The 16,334-nt window shown below is 47.9% G+C and overlaps 1 protein-coding gene across 1 annotated transcript in view; it reads left to right on the top strand.

Annotated features, from left to right (window-relative positions):
- The window catches only part of Ush2a (usherin), a 678,059-nt gene that overhangs the window by 608,624 nt on the left and 53,101 nt on the right, over positions 1-16,334 (top strand). The window contains exons 60-62 of the mRNA XM_033762039.1: positions 3,540-3,767; positions 8,775-9,919; positions 12,693-13,014. Coding sequence (XP_033617930.1) covers positions 3,540-3,767; positions 8,775-9,919; positions 12,693-13,014 — 1,695 coding nt within the window. The remainder of the gene's footprint in view (positions 1-3,539; positions 3,768-8,774; positions 9,920-12,692; positions 13,015-16,334) is intronic.

Genomic DNA, 16,334 nt, shown 5'->3' on the forward strand with positions numbered 1-16,334 from the left:
TATATATATATATATATATCAAGAGGAAGGTTATGGACATGGGCATAGAATGGATGAAAATAAAGGGAAATTAATGCAACTTGGTAGCCCAGAGTCAGAGGGAACAAAAAGTGTAACTCGAAAGAATCCATGGCTGGGAGGAGTGAAGGGGAGAAAAGAGTAAAATGCTGACAATGGAGGAGAAGAAATATATCAAAGGTGGAGCATCAAACGCAGATACTCTCCGAAGAGGACAGGGAATGAGAGGAGAAGGGAGGGAGGGATCAAAAGGAAAGGAGCAGAAAGACAGGCAAACGAAGGAGCAAGAAGAGGGAACTTTCCTCAACGACAGCCCTTGCTGGTCAGTGGGATTCCCTGCTCCAGCTCCGGAGGAAGAAACTGTGCCCCCAACATGGAGCCCAGGGTGCTCCGGCACAGATTTTGAGTTTAGAGAAAATAACAACTGAATGAAGGAGGCGCAACCCAATGTGTACAGGGAACTACATCCAGGCCTTGCCACAGGGTTCTGAAGCAGTGAACTTTGGTGTTGGAGATCTGTTCAGAAGCGAGCGATATAAATAGCTTCCTGAGGAAGGTGCAGATAGATAAATTGCTAAGGACTGTCTTGGTATTTTTAAATGTTTCTTTACTTTTTCATTTGGCCTTTGCTAGTCATTGACGGAGAGTGTACCTATTGTTGAGATCTATTTAAGGGAGGTGAGAATATTTTTGAGGGGGTGGGGGGATGTAGCTCTTCAAAAATAAATTAATATTGAGAACTTTAAATTTCAATATACAGACCTTTTTCCTCTTCATCCCAACGTGTGGTTACTTCCCTGTTTTTTAAAGACCAATACAGACCAGATTAGGCAAAGTGACTGTTTTGATCGCCCTCTGTAGGATCATACCTGTAATGATTTCTGTGCCAGGCATGGTCGAATTGGGGCTTGAGATGGTGGAAGTTTGAAGCCAGGGCGTTGTGAGTACTTCTGCTTTCCAGGGTCTGAGCCATAAGTGTTTCTTAAAAGAATCTATCGTGAAATCATGAAATCAGTTTTGTTATTTGTTTAATGGCTCCTGGAGTGTGTTGAAGGACTGAATGCCAGTTGTCCATCATCAAGTGCTCGTGTTACCAAAAGTGTTTGATCGTATTGCCATCTAGGGGCGAGTGGAACTCTCAGCTCTGAAACTAGCTGTGATTGAGCAGGTGCTGCTATTGACAATATACATATGTTTTTGCTTTATAGCCCACATGCTCTTCACGTTTCTTATGACAGAAGCGATCTCTAAGTGTCCCCCAACAGCCTCCCTCTTTTATATATAATCTGCTCGAAGTGATTACAATTTGCTTTGGAGCGTATGCTTTTTTTGGCATCTATTACTGAAGATTCTTGAACAAAGAATTATTCTTTTTTGCATTATTAATCCTGCCCGTGTTTGCCCTATTTCCACAGAAAAGGAATCATTTATTGGAACAGAATGTTTATAATCAGCACTTGTAGCACCCTCAGATTTAATATTCATTGTGGTCATTCTAGTTCTGTGTTATATTTATCTAAAAGACCAATCCAATGTTGTGGAGAAATAAGTTTTTAAATATTTATGACCTAACTTTTAATATTTCAAAAAAAGAGAACTTAGTATTTCTATAAAATTTGTTTCAGAGTCTGGTTGCTTAGCAAATGTTTAAATATTAAAAGATTTCAAGAGGTTAGCTTGTAATTTCATAATGGGACTTACTGAAATAGGAAAATTGACTTTATAGGTTGCTGATAGGTAAGAGAAATTGCATTTTCTCTGCCTGTGCTTAACACATAATAAAAAACACGAACACAGCTAGAACTTTATAAATAAGAAAGTGATGATGACAATAGTGTGGAAAATTATTTCTACATTATTTTGAATTTGTCTAACCAGTTTCTTTGAAAAATTATTCAGTTTAATTTTGTCATCTTCTTTTAGATGTATCCAAAATTTTATAGCCCCAAATTAAAGAGAATTTCCTTACATATAACTGTGCCTGATGTCTTGGGTACCCACTCTCAGAAATAAGATCCTGTCTTAGTTACTTTCTTATTACTGGGACAAAATACCCAACACCCACAAATTACAGGAGGAAAGGTTTGCTTTAGCTCACAGTTTGTAGAGGTTTCAGACAATAGTTGGCTGGCTCCAAGGCAGGGCCACATGGCAGAGGGGCCTCTCAGGGGGGAAACAGTTCATGGCAGGGCGGGCAAGAAGTACCAGGCTGCAGACTATTGGTTGAAGGGGTCTTCTATCATCCACACCCAATCAGTGCTAAACCAATCAGTGGACTGATTCAGAATCACACACCCGTGATCCTGTGACTACATGAGGCTTTGGGGGACATCTAGATATAAACCATACCAGATCCTCTTCCCAGGACAGAGTTCTCCTCTCTCAGCCACGGAAGCAGAAGACAACTGAGGACTCTCAGTACACATCTAGAAAACCCACCCCAGTCTCACACACCACTAAATGTAAACGCCTTACTCCCCCAGTCCAACCTAATTGGCAATGAGTATGGTACACAACAGAAAATGCTAATTTGTGTATGTTTACCTACACATACATTATTACCCCACTTGAAGACATAATTTCTACCCTAACCAGACACAACCATCCAGTCCAGATGTAGAAAGAGCACCCCAGGGCCTTTGGAAACATTAAGCTTCTTAGCTCCGGTTTAGTTATGCAAGATATGTGAAGTGTTTTTCTCCAAGCAGGTAAGAAAAAAAAATCAGCTGTCCCTTGTTTTTCTTTTCTTTTCAGTCAATAAAGACCAGATACTCAAAGCCTCAGTAATAATTACTCTGGGTATGTTTCACAGTTTTAGTTATGGCGTTTTTAACAAATGAGGACATTTTCACATTGCTACTAACTGCAGGGTTCTCTTGGGGTGTTTGTACATTTATATTTCAGTGGGACTTTTACTATTTTCTTGTATGTGTTTGTTTTGTGGAGTTTGTAAGATATAAACACACAGCAAGAGAATGAGGGAGGAAAACTGGGGCAGTGCAAGAGTCTTATGGATAAATAAATAGCAGTGAGGATTAGAGAATTTGGACTGTTTGGCTTAAATCTCCAAACACTTAATTGTGTTAAGGTAAGTGAGTAGGCAGTTATCCATCTCTGTGACACAGCTGGGTGCCCCTGATTTTGTTGTGAGCTACACGCAGCCCTGAGGCCTCATAGATTTGTTTAAATGTTCATATAGCACATTCTTGGTGCACACGGTCTGAAAAGTCAAGCCTTTTACCTGACATAGGCTTTCTGGGTATCTGGAATCCTACATTAGGTGACATGTTCAAGGTGTCAGCAAGAACTTGGTGTTTTGGGGGGTGGGGTACCAGGTATTGAACTCAAGACCTTGCACTTGCAAAGCAGGTGGCAGAACCACTGAGCTAGATCCCCAGACCAGAACTTGGTTTTCTTAGTGACTGTTTAGGACTCTTCAGTTACTGGCGTGTCTTTGGCCATGGACTTCAGAGAGTGGGATTCTGGCCATTTCTAGCCCTAACCTGTCCACTTTCTTCCAGGGAACAAGCCGCCAAGCCCACCTGTTCGGCTTGAAGCCGTCCACAACATACCACATCAGCGTGGTGGCTGCAAACCATGCAGGAGAAGTTTCAAGCCCCTGGACTCAGGTTCAAACCTTGGAATCTTCCATGAATGGGCTGAGCCACTTCACCATGGACCAGAAAGAGAATGTCCGGGTGCCACTGCTGCGCTGGGCAGAGCGTGTGAGGACCAATGGTGCGATCAAGGTAAGGGCTGCCTGCCCTGCATGGAAGCCAGCGTTGGGGTCTCCGGAGAAGCAGACGGGGTGCTCTGGGGTCTCTGTGGGTCAACACCCCTCACAGGGTCTGTAACCTCCCCGATGGCTCCCTGGGCTCGTAGTCGCAGATCAAACTCCATCACGTGTGTACCCGCCCCATGTCCCTGGACTATATCACTTCTTCCCACCAGAGAGCTGCACCTGAACACCCCGAGGCCCAGGAAAGCAGAATAACTCCTCCAACCCATGCAGGAAAAGACAGCGTTGGGATCTGAAGCCAGAAAGTCGCAGGAGTCACAGGAGCCCTGAGCTCCCAGCGACTGTTCTCAGGGCACCTGAAGGCTCCTCCCTAGGTCTTTTTTTTTTTTTTTTTTTGGTACCAGGGATTGAACTTGGGACCTGGAGCTTGTGAGGCAGGTGCAGAACCACTGAGCCAAATCTCCGGCCCCCTAGGCCTACTCTTAAACTCTGCATAATCTGCACTTTGAACAGAGCTCACTAAACAACTTGCAGGTGCCTGCTGACTGCCCAAGAAGCAGTCGGACAAATGTCACACGCACATGTAGGCTTCCCCAGGCTGTGAGTACCGGGAGGTTTCATGTCCTCAGAGGGCGCATTCTGATGCTCTGAGCCCTCGGCCATGGCAAAGCTGGCCTCCCCTTCCTTTCCGAAGGTCCTCACCTGTGGGTCCCTGCTGCCGCCTCTGCCTCCCGTCTATACTGGCCCGGAGCGGTAGGGACCTCTGCACCCCGGCACTGTACCTTCTGCAGCCTGCAGCTGCCGCCGCCACCACCCTTCTGTCCTGCCCTCCTCCTCCAGGCACAGAGACCCCCACTTAGTTCCACATAGAGCAGGAAAGACTAAGCTGTAGCTTGTCCTGCAGCCCCTCAAGCCCCCTGAAGGGTGACAGCGGGAAGGAACACACAGCGGACCTAGAACTGCATGAGCAGCTCCGGGTCCCGGGCACCCGCCTGGCATCTCTGGCTGCTTCTGTCCAGTGCTAGAGCTGAGCGAGTGACAGAGACAAAAGCAGCCAGCAGCACTGACACCAGACATCCTGCACCCTGGGGCAGGAGGCTTAAGCCTAGGAACACATCCCCAAGTCACAAGCCAGCCGGAAGTCCCCTCAGAGAGAAAAGCCCCTCCATCACTGCCATCAGCCCTTCCTGTGAGTGTCTGAGTCCTCACCCAGCACCTGCTGCTCCCTAGCATGATTGACAACAGGAATATTGACTCCTCTCGCCTGCGTTTATTTTTCACCAAATATTTATTGAGCTTCTACTAAGTGCCATACACTTATTCAAGAGTGAACAAGACAGGAAAGGTCCCTGCTGTCACAGCCCTTACATGTATATGAATAAGCTTGGGGGAGTCTATGGGAGGTGAACAGAGAGGCAAACAGAAAGCTGGTAAATAAACAAAGTAGGGAGTTTCAGAGAGCAATGGATGCTATAAAGAAAATTAAATAGAGCAGTGCAATTATGCCTGCTCAGGCTATTTCGGAATGGATAATCATTTGAATTGAGTTGACATTTGCGCTGAGCCCTGAATGACAAGACAGAGTCATTCATACAAAGATATGGGAACAAAATGCTCAGACAAAGTGAAGAGTAAATGCAAGAGAACAAGGTGGTTGTGTTCACTGGAAAGAAAGAAAGGCGAAGTGGTAACCAGCAGGGAGCAGAGAAAGATGGCACCCAGAGAGGCTGGCAGAATTGGCCAGGGACTGGTTGTGTCATGCACTGTGGCAAGGAACAGGAATGGAAAATTACTGAAGGCTTTAAGCAAAAAGTAGAGTGGTCAGATTTATATTTCTAAACATCACACTGGCTGCTGGATGGAAAATGGACCACAAGGGGAAGGATGGAGTTCAGAAGTTGTTGGAGAATTCAGGGTAGGACCAATGATGGCTTGGATTACAGTGAGAGGCCGGAAGTGGAGAAATATGAGTGGGTTTGAGAGAGACTGAGAAGAGGGAGGTGAAAACCTTTCTAATCAGAAGCATGAAGGAGAAGGGGCACTGCAGGGTGGCTTCTAGGTCTTGACCTTGAGCTGTGCCAGGGAAGAGAGAACTGGAAGATGCTCAGGTTTGAGGGGCAAGTGGGGAGTCCAAGGCATTAAGTCCCCTGAGAAAGGTCTGCACTGAGCTAAAGATTCAGCACCCGTAGGTGGCATTGGAGCCATGGTGCTGAATGAGATCTGCTAATATGGAAAGAAAATAACAAGTAATGAGGAGAGCTGGATCACGCCCTCTGGAGATCAAGGCTCGGAGGTTGAGTTGGGAGAGAAAGGAGTGGGATGTCCCAAAGGTGGAGAGAACATATGTCAGATGCTACTGTGGGATCAGATAACGTGAGGCCACATTAGCTGGATTATAGGAGGAGGAGGAGGAAGAGGAGGTCATTTTGATCTTGACAAGATCGAGTGGTGGAAAGGAAACGCTTTGTGCCACAGCTTAAGGAGAAAATGACACGTGAGGATGGCAACTCAAAGTTTGGATGAAAAGGAAAATGTGCAAGCTGAGTGTCTTGGAGGCTGAGGCAGGAGGATCACAAATTCTAGCTCAACCTGGGCAAATTTTCAACTTGCAGAGACCCTGACTGAAAATGCAAAGGGCTGGGCATGTAACTCTATATGCAGGTCTTGGGTTCAGTGTCTAACACAAAGAAAGAAAGATGAAAGGAAGGAAGGAAGGAAGGAAATGGAAAAGAAGGAAAGTTGGGGAGAAGGGAGGAATAAAATGGAGGAGTAGCCAGGGCACTGTGGTGTTGAAAAGCTTTATTTAAAAGTCAAGGGAAGATACTACAATTCATTCAAAGATTACGGGAATGACCAGCAAAGAAGATAAGCGGATGGTGGAGGAGATAATGTGGATAACTGCAAGAGTGCAGTCACTGGGAAGGATGAGAGATCGGGATGCGTAAGTTGGTGGCCCCGGACAGGAGCACAGATCCTTCCCCGCCAGCCAAGGGACAGAAGGAAAACGCAGATGCCTCTCTGCTTTCTGTGGGCTCACACAGCATGAGCTGAAATACTGTCAGACAGGATGTGTATCCAAAACACCTAACCTGCTGAATAGCGTAGCTGAGCCTAGCCTAATTCACACATCCTCAGAACACTCGGATTAGCCGACAGTTGAGCAAGGTCACCTCACACGAACCTGTATTCTAATGAGTATTTATTATGTCCTTAGCATATTTATTAGTCTAGATTGCCAAGGATTTGGTGACAGTAATGTAACCTGAGAGCATTCCTTTCTAAAGGCTTCTGTTCCTCATGAGCCATGTGGTGTGTCAATAACCAACAACAGTGCCAAGAAAAGGGGTGTTGGCTATTAGTGAGGAAAGGAGAGCACACAAAATAATTACTTCAGCAAATGAGAGACAAATGCATAAGAAGATACAGGGTTACAATTTGGTGAGCACCTACTGAAAATGTACAGTGAGAAATGTAAAGTGAGACCAGCCTGCCTGTGAGTGTTAGTGCTCTGTTGCTATAACAAAATATGTGAGGCAACTAAATTATAAAGAGAAAAGGGTTCTTTTGGCTCATGGTTCTGGAGGCCCAAGATCAGGTGGCCCCTGTCTTTGGGCTCCTGACAAGAGCAGCAGGTCAGAGCTGGACTGCAAGCCAGAGCGGAAGTGCTGATCATGCCAGAAAGGAAGCAGGAAGAGGGCAAGGGGTCCTGAGGTCCCCTGCCAGGCACATACACAATGAAGCAGGGACTGCCCACAAGGCTCCCTCTCCCCCAGGCCCCACCACCTCCCAAGAGCACCTTCCCAGGGACTGGGATTTTAGCATGAGCCTTCCGAAACACTCATCTAAACTACAGCAACACATTTGGACTTTTCTCCAAAGCCTCTCAGCAGCGTGGGTGAGAGGGGAAACTGAGGGTAATGCTCATTAGACGTTTGCCCAGGGAACAACAGGGGCAGCAAGGGCTCCAGGGACCCGAGAGGCTTATGAGCTGACATGGAATCTGCATTTCCTGTGGGATCTGGGCCACCCCTCCTCCCCTAGGGACCTGCTCTTACCCTGGGAAGCCAAGGAGAATCACATCAAAACACAGCGCTCCAACCTAGATTTCTGGAAGTCTGGGCTGCGCCATTTTAAGTGACATTGAAGGGCTCCTGAGCAGCCCAGGTTTGTTCTATCAGCCACAGTCTGCAGGAGCAGCGGGAGCTGGCAGTGCCCTGGCAGGCCGGCGTGTGCCCCACCCCCCCAGCGCCAGAGGCACAGCTCCTCACCCACAGGAGGTGGCACCTTGAGGGCACTGAAGCAGGAAAGGGTGGGAAGTCCCAGCTCAGAAACATCTGCGTCCACATTTAGTTACTTTCCAGCTTTCCAAGAACAGTGAGTAATACAGACATGAAAACTACCTGTGTTTGGTTGATAAACCTCAGACAGTTTTCACCAGCACAAAAATGTTTTGCCCCAAAAGAAGCCGTCAGTTTTCCTCCACAGCATAAGAAAGACAGGGTGGGTTTTTTCCCCCAGTCATCAAAATTACATGTTTGTGTATACTCTGTATACATTTTTGTACACGCATTAACGTGTGTATATGTGCCTGTACGCGTGCACACATATTTTCAGCCCTGGCACCCCAAAATAACAAATACTAAGCATTACAATTCCATTTCCCAGAAAGTTCTGTGGAAAATTCCTAAATAAGGTAGGTGGATCTTACCCTAGTGAGGATGAGATCAAACCCCCACAGAATGGATAAATTGGGACTTGAATGCCTTTCCTTTCTTCCTAAAAATAAAAATAGGAGCACCTGATGAGCACGACTTAAGTCGAGGAATAAGGGTCAGCGGCCTTAGGCGTAGATCAGTGCTTACATATTACCCAACCTTTTAAAAAACCTCTGCAGATCTTTTGTTAACCGAAAAGGCTTCCATTTCCGAGGTTGCTGGCAGGGTGCTGCTTCGAGGTCGTTCTTGGGGGTCTTTCTTTGAGATGCTCAGTGCAGCGTCTTCCTCTGCTTCTCCCCCAGGCCTGCGGAGTCTTCAGCCAGGGGCTAGGGCTGCGCCGCTTCCTGCTCCGCAGCCTGCATCTGCGTCCGGGCGCCGTCTCCAAGCTGAGCCTGCAGCAGCTTCTAACCGGAGAGGCGGCCCCCGAAGGGCTCTCTGCTCCCCAGCTGGCCTGGGTGTCCCGGGAGCCCCCCACTCTGCGGGTGTCCTGGACGCCCCCGGAGCAGCCGCACGGCGTGATCCAGTCCTATGGGCTGCAGAGGAACGGGGAGCGCCTTCCCTTCCGCTTGGACGCCGGGACCTGCAGCTACACAGACGCCGACCTGCTACCCTTCTCCACCTACAGCTACGCTGTGCTCGCCTGCACACGCGGAGGCTGCGCCACCAGCGAGGCCACCCGGATCACCACCCCCGAGGCCGCGCCATCGGGACTAGGCCCTCCGGTTCTACGGGCCGTCAGTGCCAGCCAGATCGGTGCGTCCTGGTCCCCACCGTCCACCCCAAACGGGGACATCACTCACTACCGGCTGCGGTACGCCGGCTCGGAGCAGCCCGCTGGGCGGGGCCTTTCCCTCCTGGTGTCGCACCTGCAGCCCTCCACGCGGTACCGCTTCTCCCGGCTCGCCTGCACGGGCGGGGGCTGCGCCACCAGTGGGCCCAGGGCTGCACGGACTATGGAGGCCCCGCCGGAGAACGTGGCTCCCCCCGTGCTGCAGGTGACAGACTCCCAGTCCGTAGACGTCACCTGGAAGCCCCCCCGAAACCCAAAGGTCCAGATCCCTAGCTATGAGCTCAGGAGGGACGGAGCCGTGGTGTACACCGGCCTGGAAAGGCGCTTTCACGATTTCACCCTCACCCCAGGTATGGAGTATGGCTACATGGCGACGGCCACCAACGCCCAAGGGGCCGTTTCCAGTCCTCTAGTCAAAGAGCGGACCAGCCCCTCGGCGCTCACAGGACTGCAGCCAGCCACACTGCACACCAGGGGCCCTCGTGAGATCTCTGTGAGCTGGGACCCTCCGGTGAGGGCCAACGGCAACATCGTCAACTACACCGTCTTCACGCGCGAGCTCTTAGAGGGAGAAAGGAGAACCCTGGCCATCAACAGGACACACGGCTCGTTTGGTGCACGGTCGCTCGTAGTGGAGCAGCTGAAGCCCTTTCACAGGTAGGTGGCCGAGCGGGTGCCCTTGGAGGAAGCCATTGTCCCTTCTGCCGTGCCAGCCCCTGGTCAGTTCTAAAGAGAATTCCGAAGGCCAGACTCACGATGTACCCAACCCGGTCCATCTAGCGGTCATGGTGAGAAAGCCGGCTTCTGCAGAACCCCAGGAGAGCAGGATTCCTGCAGGGGATGTTTGCAAAGCCAGCGCGGAGATGAAGCCTCTTCCTGAAACCAAGTCCCTCCTAAGTCACCGGCTCCTGTGAAGTTCCCAGAACCGGGAGGGCCTCCTGCCCCAGCCCATGAACAGAAGGAGGCACAGTAAGACAGGATAAAGTGCAGTCTGAGTGCGGTGACCAGCCAGACTTGGTCTGCAACGAAATTAGTGCTGGGAAGAGCTGTTCATAGGAATCCAGCGCTGCTTCCGGAATAGAAACTGTTCCAGACTCTTTCCCCGCCGTTTCAGGACTGTCTTCCCCTGCAGCTGTGACTCCTCAGACTGTACTATCCTGCTATCTCACATTCTCCTGGCAGTTTTCTCTGAGTTCTTGGCTGGCATGAAAGTGTGTTGCTCCCTCCACAAAGGAATCTTCTTGCAGCTTAAATAATTGCTTGGCAGTTTTCCCTATCACGTTTTAAGTAACTTGAGTCCCCAGGGAGAAGAGTAATAAAAGGCATTTTATGCTTAAAATTTAGTAAAATTAACATAACCATTTAAAAAAATTAAAGGCTAAAAGTGTTGATTTCCAGCCACCACAGGTAAAATTGAGCTATCATTGTAATCTACCGATGTGTAGATTAGATACCTCTATAATTATCTCTGATATATAGTGCTGGCTACATGAAACATTCATGGTCCTGTGCATCTATTCGTGACAATTATTTAGGGGCACATTAAATATTAAACAGTAATTAAAACTTCCTCAGGTGTCCTCCACAGCTAATCCACATACGTTGGCTTTTATTTTACTCTAATTCGGGATGTAAAAGACCCACACCGGCTATGGAGCTCTGCTTTCTACACTGGCTTCCTCTTTCCCTGACATTACATGCGAGTTCCAAAACTGCCATCAGTTGACTCCCCCTGCCCTTGAAACTGTTCTTCACAAAGATTTCTAGGGCAGAATATAGTTTTCCAGATGTGAGAAGGATGCTTTTCCTAGGCTGGGAAAGAAAAAGGTTGGTTCATCCAGTGAGTCTAGCAGGGACACTTAAGGGTGCAAGAGGGGTCTCTTTGTTATTCCCTGTAATTAAAGCTGTGACACTGCTGGTGTAGGACAGAATAGCACCACTACCCTATGTCTTTTAAAGCATAGTCATGTTCATTAATATTACGCATTAGTGTGTCCACTGTCGGCCACTGTAGCTTCACTAGGAAGAAGTAGCCTGGGAATGTTCCAGAAAGCAGCTGACCCAGGATTCAGAAGCTACCACAGATAATCCAGAAACTGAATGACCGTTTGGTGGAAAATCAAAATTGACCTCACAGCTCTTCCACACGCAGCTCTGGGTGTGCTCGCGTCAGCCTGCCAGCTCATCCGTGTGGAGAGGGGTCAAAGGGGAGAGAAAGTGGAAGGGGAGGAGAAGCGGGGTGGATGGGATAAGTCACAGGGGACGAGAAGAAGGTGACTTGCAGAGCAGGAAGCCCGTATGCTGGAGAGCTGGTGCAGCAACTCCTTGAAGAGAAAAGGTGGAAAATGGACAGGAAAAGCCTGGACCCAGAGAAATGGAGGCAGACGAGCTGGGTGCCGAGGGGAAATTAGGGGTGTCATAAAATCCGTGGGTGAAAACATGCTGGTTTTCCACCTGAGGCACTCAACACTAACCAGAGTCCCTGCTAGGTGAACAGACCTGTTCAAGCGGCCGACACTGACACCGGCTCCGAGGCAAAGCCTAACTGATGAGTTGCGTTGAACTGGATGGTGATGAGGTGTCCTGGTGATGGGTGCTCCCATGTAACTGGGTTCACTCTGGCCGCGGAAGGTCTCTGGGGTGCGTACCGGAACCTGTTGTAAGATGTCAGGTATCAGGTCCGAGATTTATCACTGCCGAGACCTGAGCTCCGTGCTGTTCCTTTACAGCCTGGAAATAGGCCCGGGGATCCTCTGGCCCTTGCTCAGAGACAGGGGAAGCCCAGAGCTCCCAGACCGCTCCTCACTCCCTGAGCTGCCTTCCTCATTGCTGCATTAAATACTTTTGTAGAGCACTAGACTTTTCACAGGAAAGAATCTTGAAAGTTGATTTATTCCACATAGCCTTCTTCAGGGAAAGAATTGTGCCCAGGCCTTGTAAACACATAAGAGCCTTTCCTTTAGTTTGCCAAGCCAGGAGGATTTAAAATGAACTTTCCATGGCAATATGATTTCATTAGTCTTTTAAAAAGTTAACCAAAGACCGGAGTCTTGGAGACATAGCTCAGTGCAGTTCTTCTTGAGCATGCGCAAGGCCCTGGGTTCCATCACCAGCACTCAAAGAGCTGTGTATAAAAATAAATGTGAGCTGTGTGTGATGCCACAGGCTTGTAATCCCAGCCCTCTGAGAGGCTGAGGGAGGAGGATTGCAAGCTGGAGTGCAGCCTGCAATTTAAAGAGACCCCCATCTCCAACAAGGAGATAAGGGGGCTGGGAGTACAACTCAGTGCAGAGGTCCTGGGTTCGATCCCCAGAACCAGAAAATAATAATGTGTGTGCACTTCTCTTTATAAGAATGCTCCATCTTTTAAAGCTCTGTCCCACACATATCTGTCACGCTGATGCCCTGTGATCCTACCTTCCGTCCGCAGGTATGAAGTATGGATCCAAGCCTGCACCACCCTGGGGTGCACATGGAGTGACAGGGCCGCCATCCAGACCCCGGAGATAGCTCCCCTCATGCAGCCTCCTCCTTACCTGGAGGTGGGGACGACGCCAGGGGGCTTCCAGCCCACCGTTTCCCTTCTGTGGACAGGTCCTCTCCAGCCAAATGGAATCATCTTGTCCTATGAACTGTACAGAAGACAAACAGCAACTCAGCCTGGGAAATCCAATCCAGTGCTGACCTACAATGGGAGCACGAACTCCTTTCTGGATTCTGAACTGCTGCCTTTCACCGAGTACGAGTACCAGGTAAGACCTGTGTGTGTCCAGCAACGCAAGCTGAGATCTTGTGCACTCACCTATAAAAACTGCGCTTGGTTCAAAAAGTCATTTCACAAAACACAGGCTGAGAGAGGGTGATGATATCCTTTAAAAAGTTTTAAGCCACTGGGCTGGGGATTTAGCTTAGTGGTTCTGCTGCCTGCTTCGTGAGTGCAAGGACCTAAGTTCAATCCCCAATACCAAAAAAGAAAAAAAGAAAGTTTTAAGCTGTGAATTCATTTGCTGCCTTCCTTTTCTTGGTTTTGGATCCCTGTGGCAGATGCTTGCTTTTTCTATGTAACTAGGGGAAGTGTTTGCTTTTTGCACTAATGAAGTGGTTTGCACCATTAGGCTCCCCTCTGGTAGTGAGACGCTCCTTGTTGGAAGATCCCGTCACAATAACTCACTGATTGTAGCACAAAATAAAATCTGTTGATGAACATCTGTAGCTGTTGTGCTCAAGAAAGAAGGGAGAGTGGAGAAAAGGCTGAAAAGATGCAACTCCTCTGCATGCAGGATGAACTAGGTTGGTAGGAGTATGGTAAAAATTGTCATAGTAAGACTGCATGTCCCTAAACCAGCAAGCATTAAGGGTCATATTCTGAAGATACTTTGAAATCCAGAGAGAATTTTTGTGAGGCTCGTTGTGCCTTCGGAATCCACAAGCACTTTTCTTGTAGTGAGTAGCAGCCCCGTTTCTGGTTCCACCTTTGGCGCAAGTGTGGCGGGAGAGTCAGCCAGGTTCTTCTGGCCCAGGGAGGCACACACTGGCCCCAGCGGGGCCTGGTCTTCAGCGGAGCCACTGGGAAATGTAAAAGGGAGAAGTGAGAAATCCTGATAAAATTCTACTTTTCTCTGTCTAAAAGTTTTTCTTTTCCCTGCTTTTCCAAGCATGGCTCTCCAGCCCTTCTTTTAACTCTGTTTCCTCCCAGTAAAGGCTCTTTGGCTTAAGCTAGAGTCCCTTCCTCTGCCTGAAGTCACAGGAAGCTTTGTTGCTTGATATAAGCACTTAGTGCAGGCACAATAACGAGATGTTGTCTAAGATGGGAAACTGAGCCTTAAAATTCTTATCATAACAAGAAATGATAAAATCACTAAGGAACTGTGGTGAACAGATCAATGAGCATAATGATTAGAGGTAAAATTTTAAGCATGAAAAAAAGTATGTTTCAGGTTAATACTGTATGCGACAAACTAACCAATGAAATTAGTAAGAATCGAAGGTGGAGGTTCTTGAGTGGTTTGAAGAAATGCATAGAGATAAATCCATAATTTATTGTTTGTAATTCCAAATTTAAAAATCTTTTAAAAGCCAACTTTTTTAGTGGCGATGGGGGTAGGGGGTATGGGCACAACTCAGTTGGTGACAAAACCCAATCTAAATAAGTTTGACACTATCTGTAGTATTTATTTATTTCACCTACATGTGAATATTTATATGTTTTACTGCAAAAATACTGCAGTTCATCGTAAGATAGCTAACCTGGTCATCTCGGAGATATTATAAACTATACAGTAGATACATTTTGTTAACCTTTCTGAATTTGAAAAGCAAAATTGTCTGAAAAGCCTACCAGGCTCCAAGAGTTTAGGATAAAGATTGTGGCTTATGTTACGAAGCAACAAAATACCTACTGATGCCCCCACTGGAAAGAAAATACTGTGAGAAAGAGGCAGGACCTGTGTGGCTGTGCCTTTGCTCTTGCCTGTTTCCTCACTGAAGTGTCAAGCTGTCAAAGACCACACAGTTCTCAGTCATTTAGTTTCCCATATAAATACAAGTGTGTCTTTGTGAGAGAATTGCTAGGAGTGTTTGGCCTGAATTAGGCAAAACAAAATGACCCAAAGGTACGCAAGGCAAAGCAGTGTTACAGCTCTCTCGACATTCATCGCCTGCTGTCGCTGGGTTAGATTTTGGCCGCATTATCTGACAAGTCTCATCCTAGTGTCTGTGGACTGGCAAACTCCAAGCGTGTGTCCTCCCTCCAGTTAAATTTCTCATCAGGAGCTAAGGATGATCAAGGAGCCCACATTTCAGAGAGGAGGCAAGTTGAGAATCTCCAGCCGGGTAGACGCTTTTGTAACTGTTATTATCAGCTCCATGTCACGGTTTTCCTCTGCACTCACACACCGAAGTGAAAGTGCTGTGTTTAATTTGCTTTTCATAACAAACTGATCTCAAATTTGCACTTATTAGCTAACCCTGTGTTGTTACAATATAAGAATACAAAACAGGAAAACATTCACGCCTGTCAGGCTCTGTACTTATACAAAAGATGTTTTGAAGCGATTAAATGATGAAATAAATGAACTAAATTATTGGATTTATTTAGCCTGTGTGAACGCTGAGCCTCTAGTAATTCTAGAGAAGTCATTGAGTAAATTATGTCCTAAATGATTTATTTCCCTTAACAAAGGAACATTTTGTCTTTGACGAGAATTTGCCCTGCTCTCAAAGCCACTGGAGGGTCACCTCATCCACAAGTCACCTTTGAGGAAACATCTCCTTTGTCCTAAGCACACTGTTTACCTGACAGCCAGCACTGATTTGAATCTTCAGCAGAGGGTGATATTTTCGAGGTAGCTCACTGATTTTCCAGGAGCAAAAACAAAGAAGATGTCCCAGCATGTGGAACTGTTGGTCAAGAGGTGGCTGTGGTGGTTGAGTGTGGCCAGCCACATAGTTTGCCCTGGGAGTGCCAGATGGGGCTCATGACCACCGTCCTGCCCTTTCCTCCACCGCTGAATTCATGCTGCCTTTGAGTGTGGACGTGGAAGACAGCTGCTAGGATGTAGTTAAGTGAAAGAAACAAGACTGCACTCTCCAGTCCAAATTAATTCACCAGTCAGTTGGCCGGTGAGACAAAGGGCCGTAGTGTGGATAAGTTCTGCTAGGCTGGAGGGTCAGATGTCACTCAGCGCACAACAGTTCATGCGAGCAGCTTGGTAGCAATTCACTTGGAAAAGCCATGTGATATCACAGGCGTAATGATGACCTGTGGCCGTCCATTGCTTTCTAACAGGCCAGTGCTGTCCCCAAACTGGAGGCTCCAGGAAGGGGTGGATAGGAGACCTGGAAGGGATCGTACTGTTCCCACCATAGGCAGTCAGCTGAGGACCAGAATGGTGCTATGCAGGCCACCAGAAGATAAAGGCTGAGCTGCGCAGAGCAGGAGAAGGGCTAGCAACTTCTAGTGTCCTGGATGATTGTGCAAAGAACACTTCTGAGCCCACAGGCTCCACAGAGTTGGTGGCTGAGAGCAAGTGCTTACCTCTGCAGACCTGAGGAGGGTGAGGCCAAGCTCCTG

This window comes from Fukomys damarensis, unplaced genomic scaffold (genome assembly GCF_012274545.1).
Source record: "Fukomys damarensis isolate Sample0158 unplaced genomic scaffold, DMR_v1.0_HiC HiC_scaffold_11, whole genome shotgun sequence".
Taxonomy (NCBI): Eukaryota; Metazoa; Chordata; class Mammalia; order Rodentia; family Bathyergidae; genus Fukomys; species Fukomys damarensis.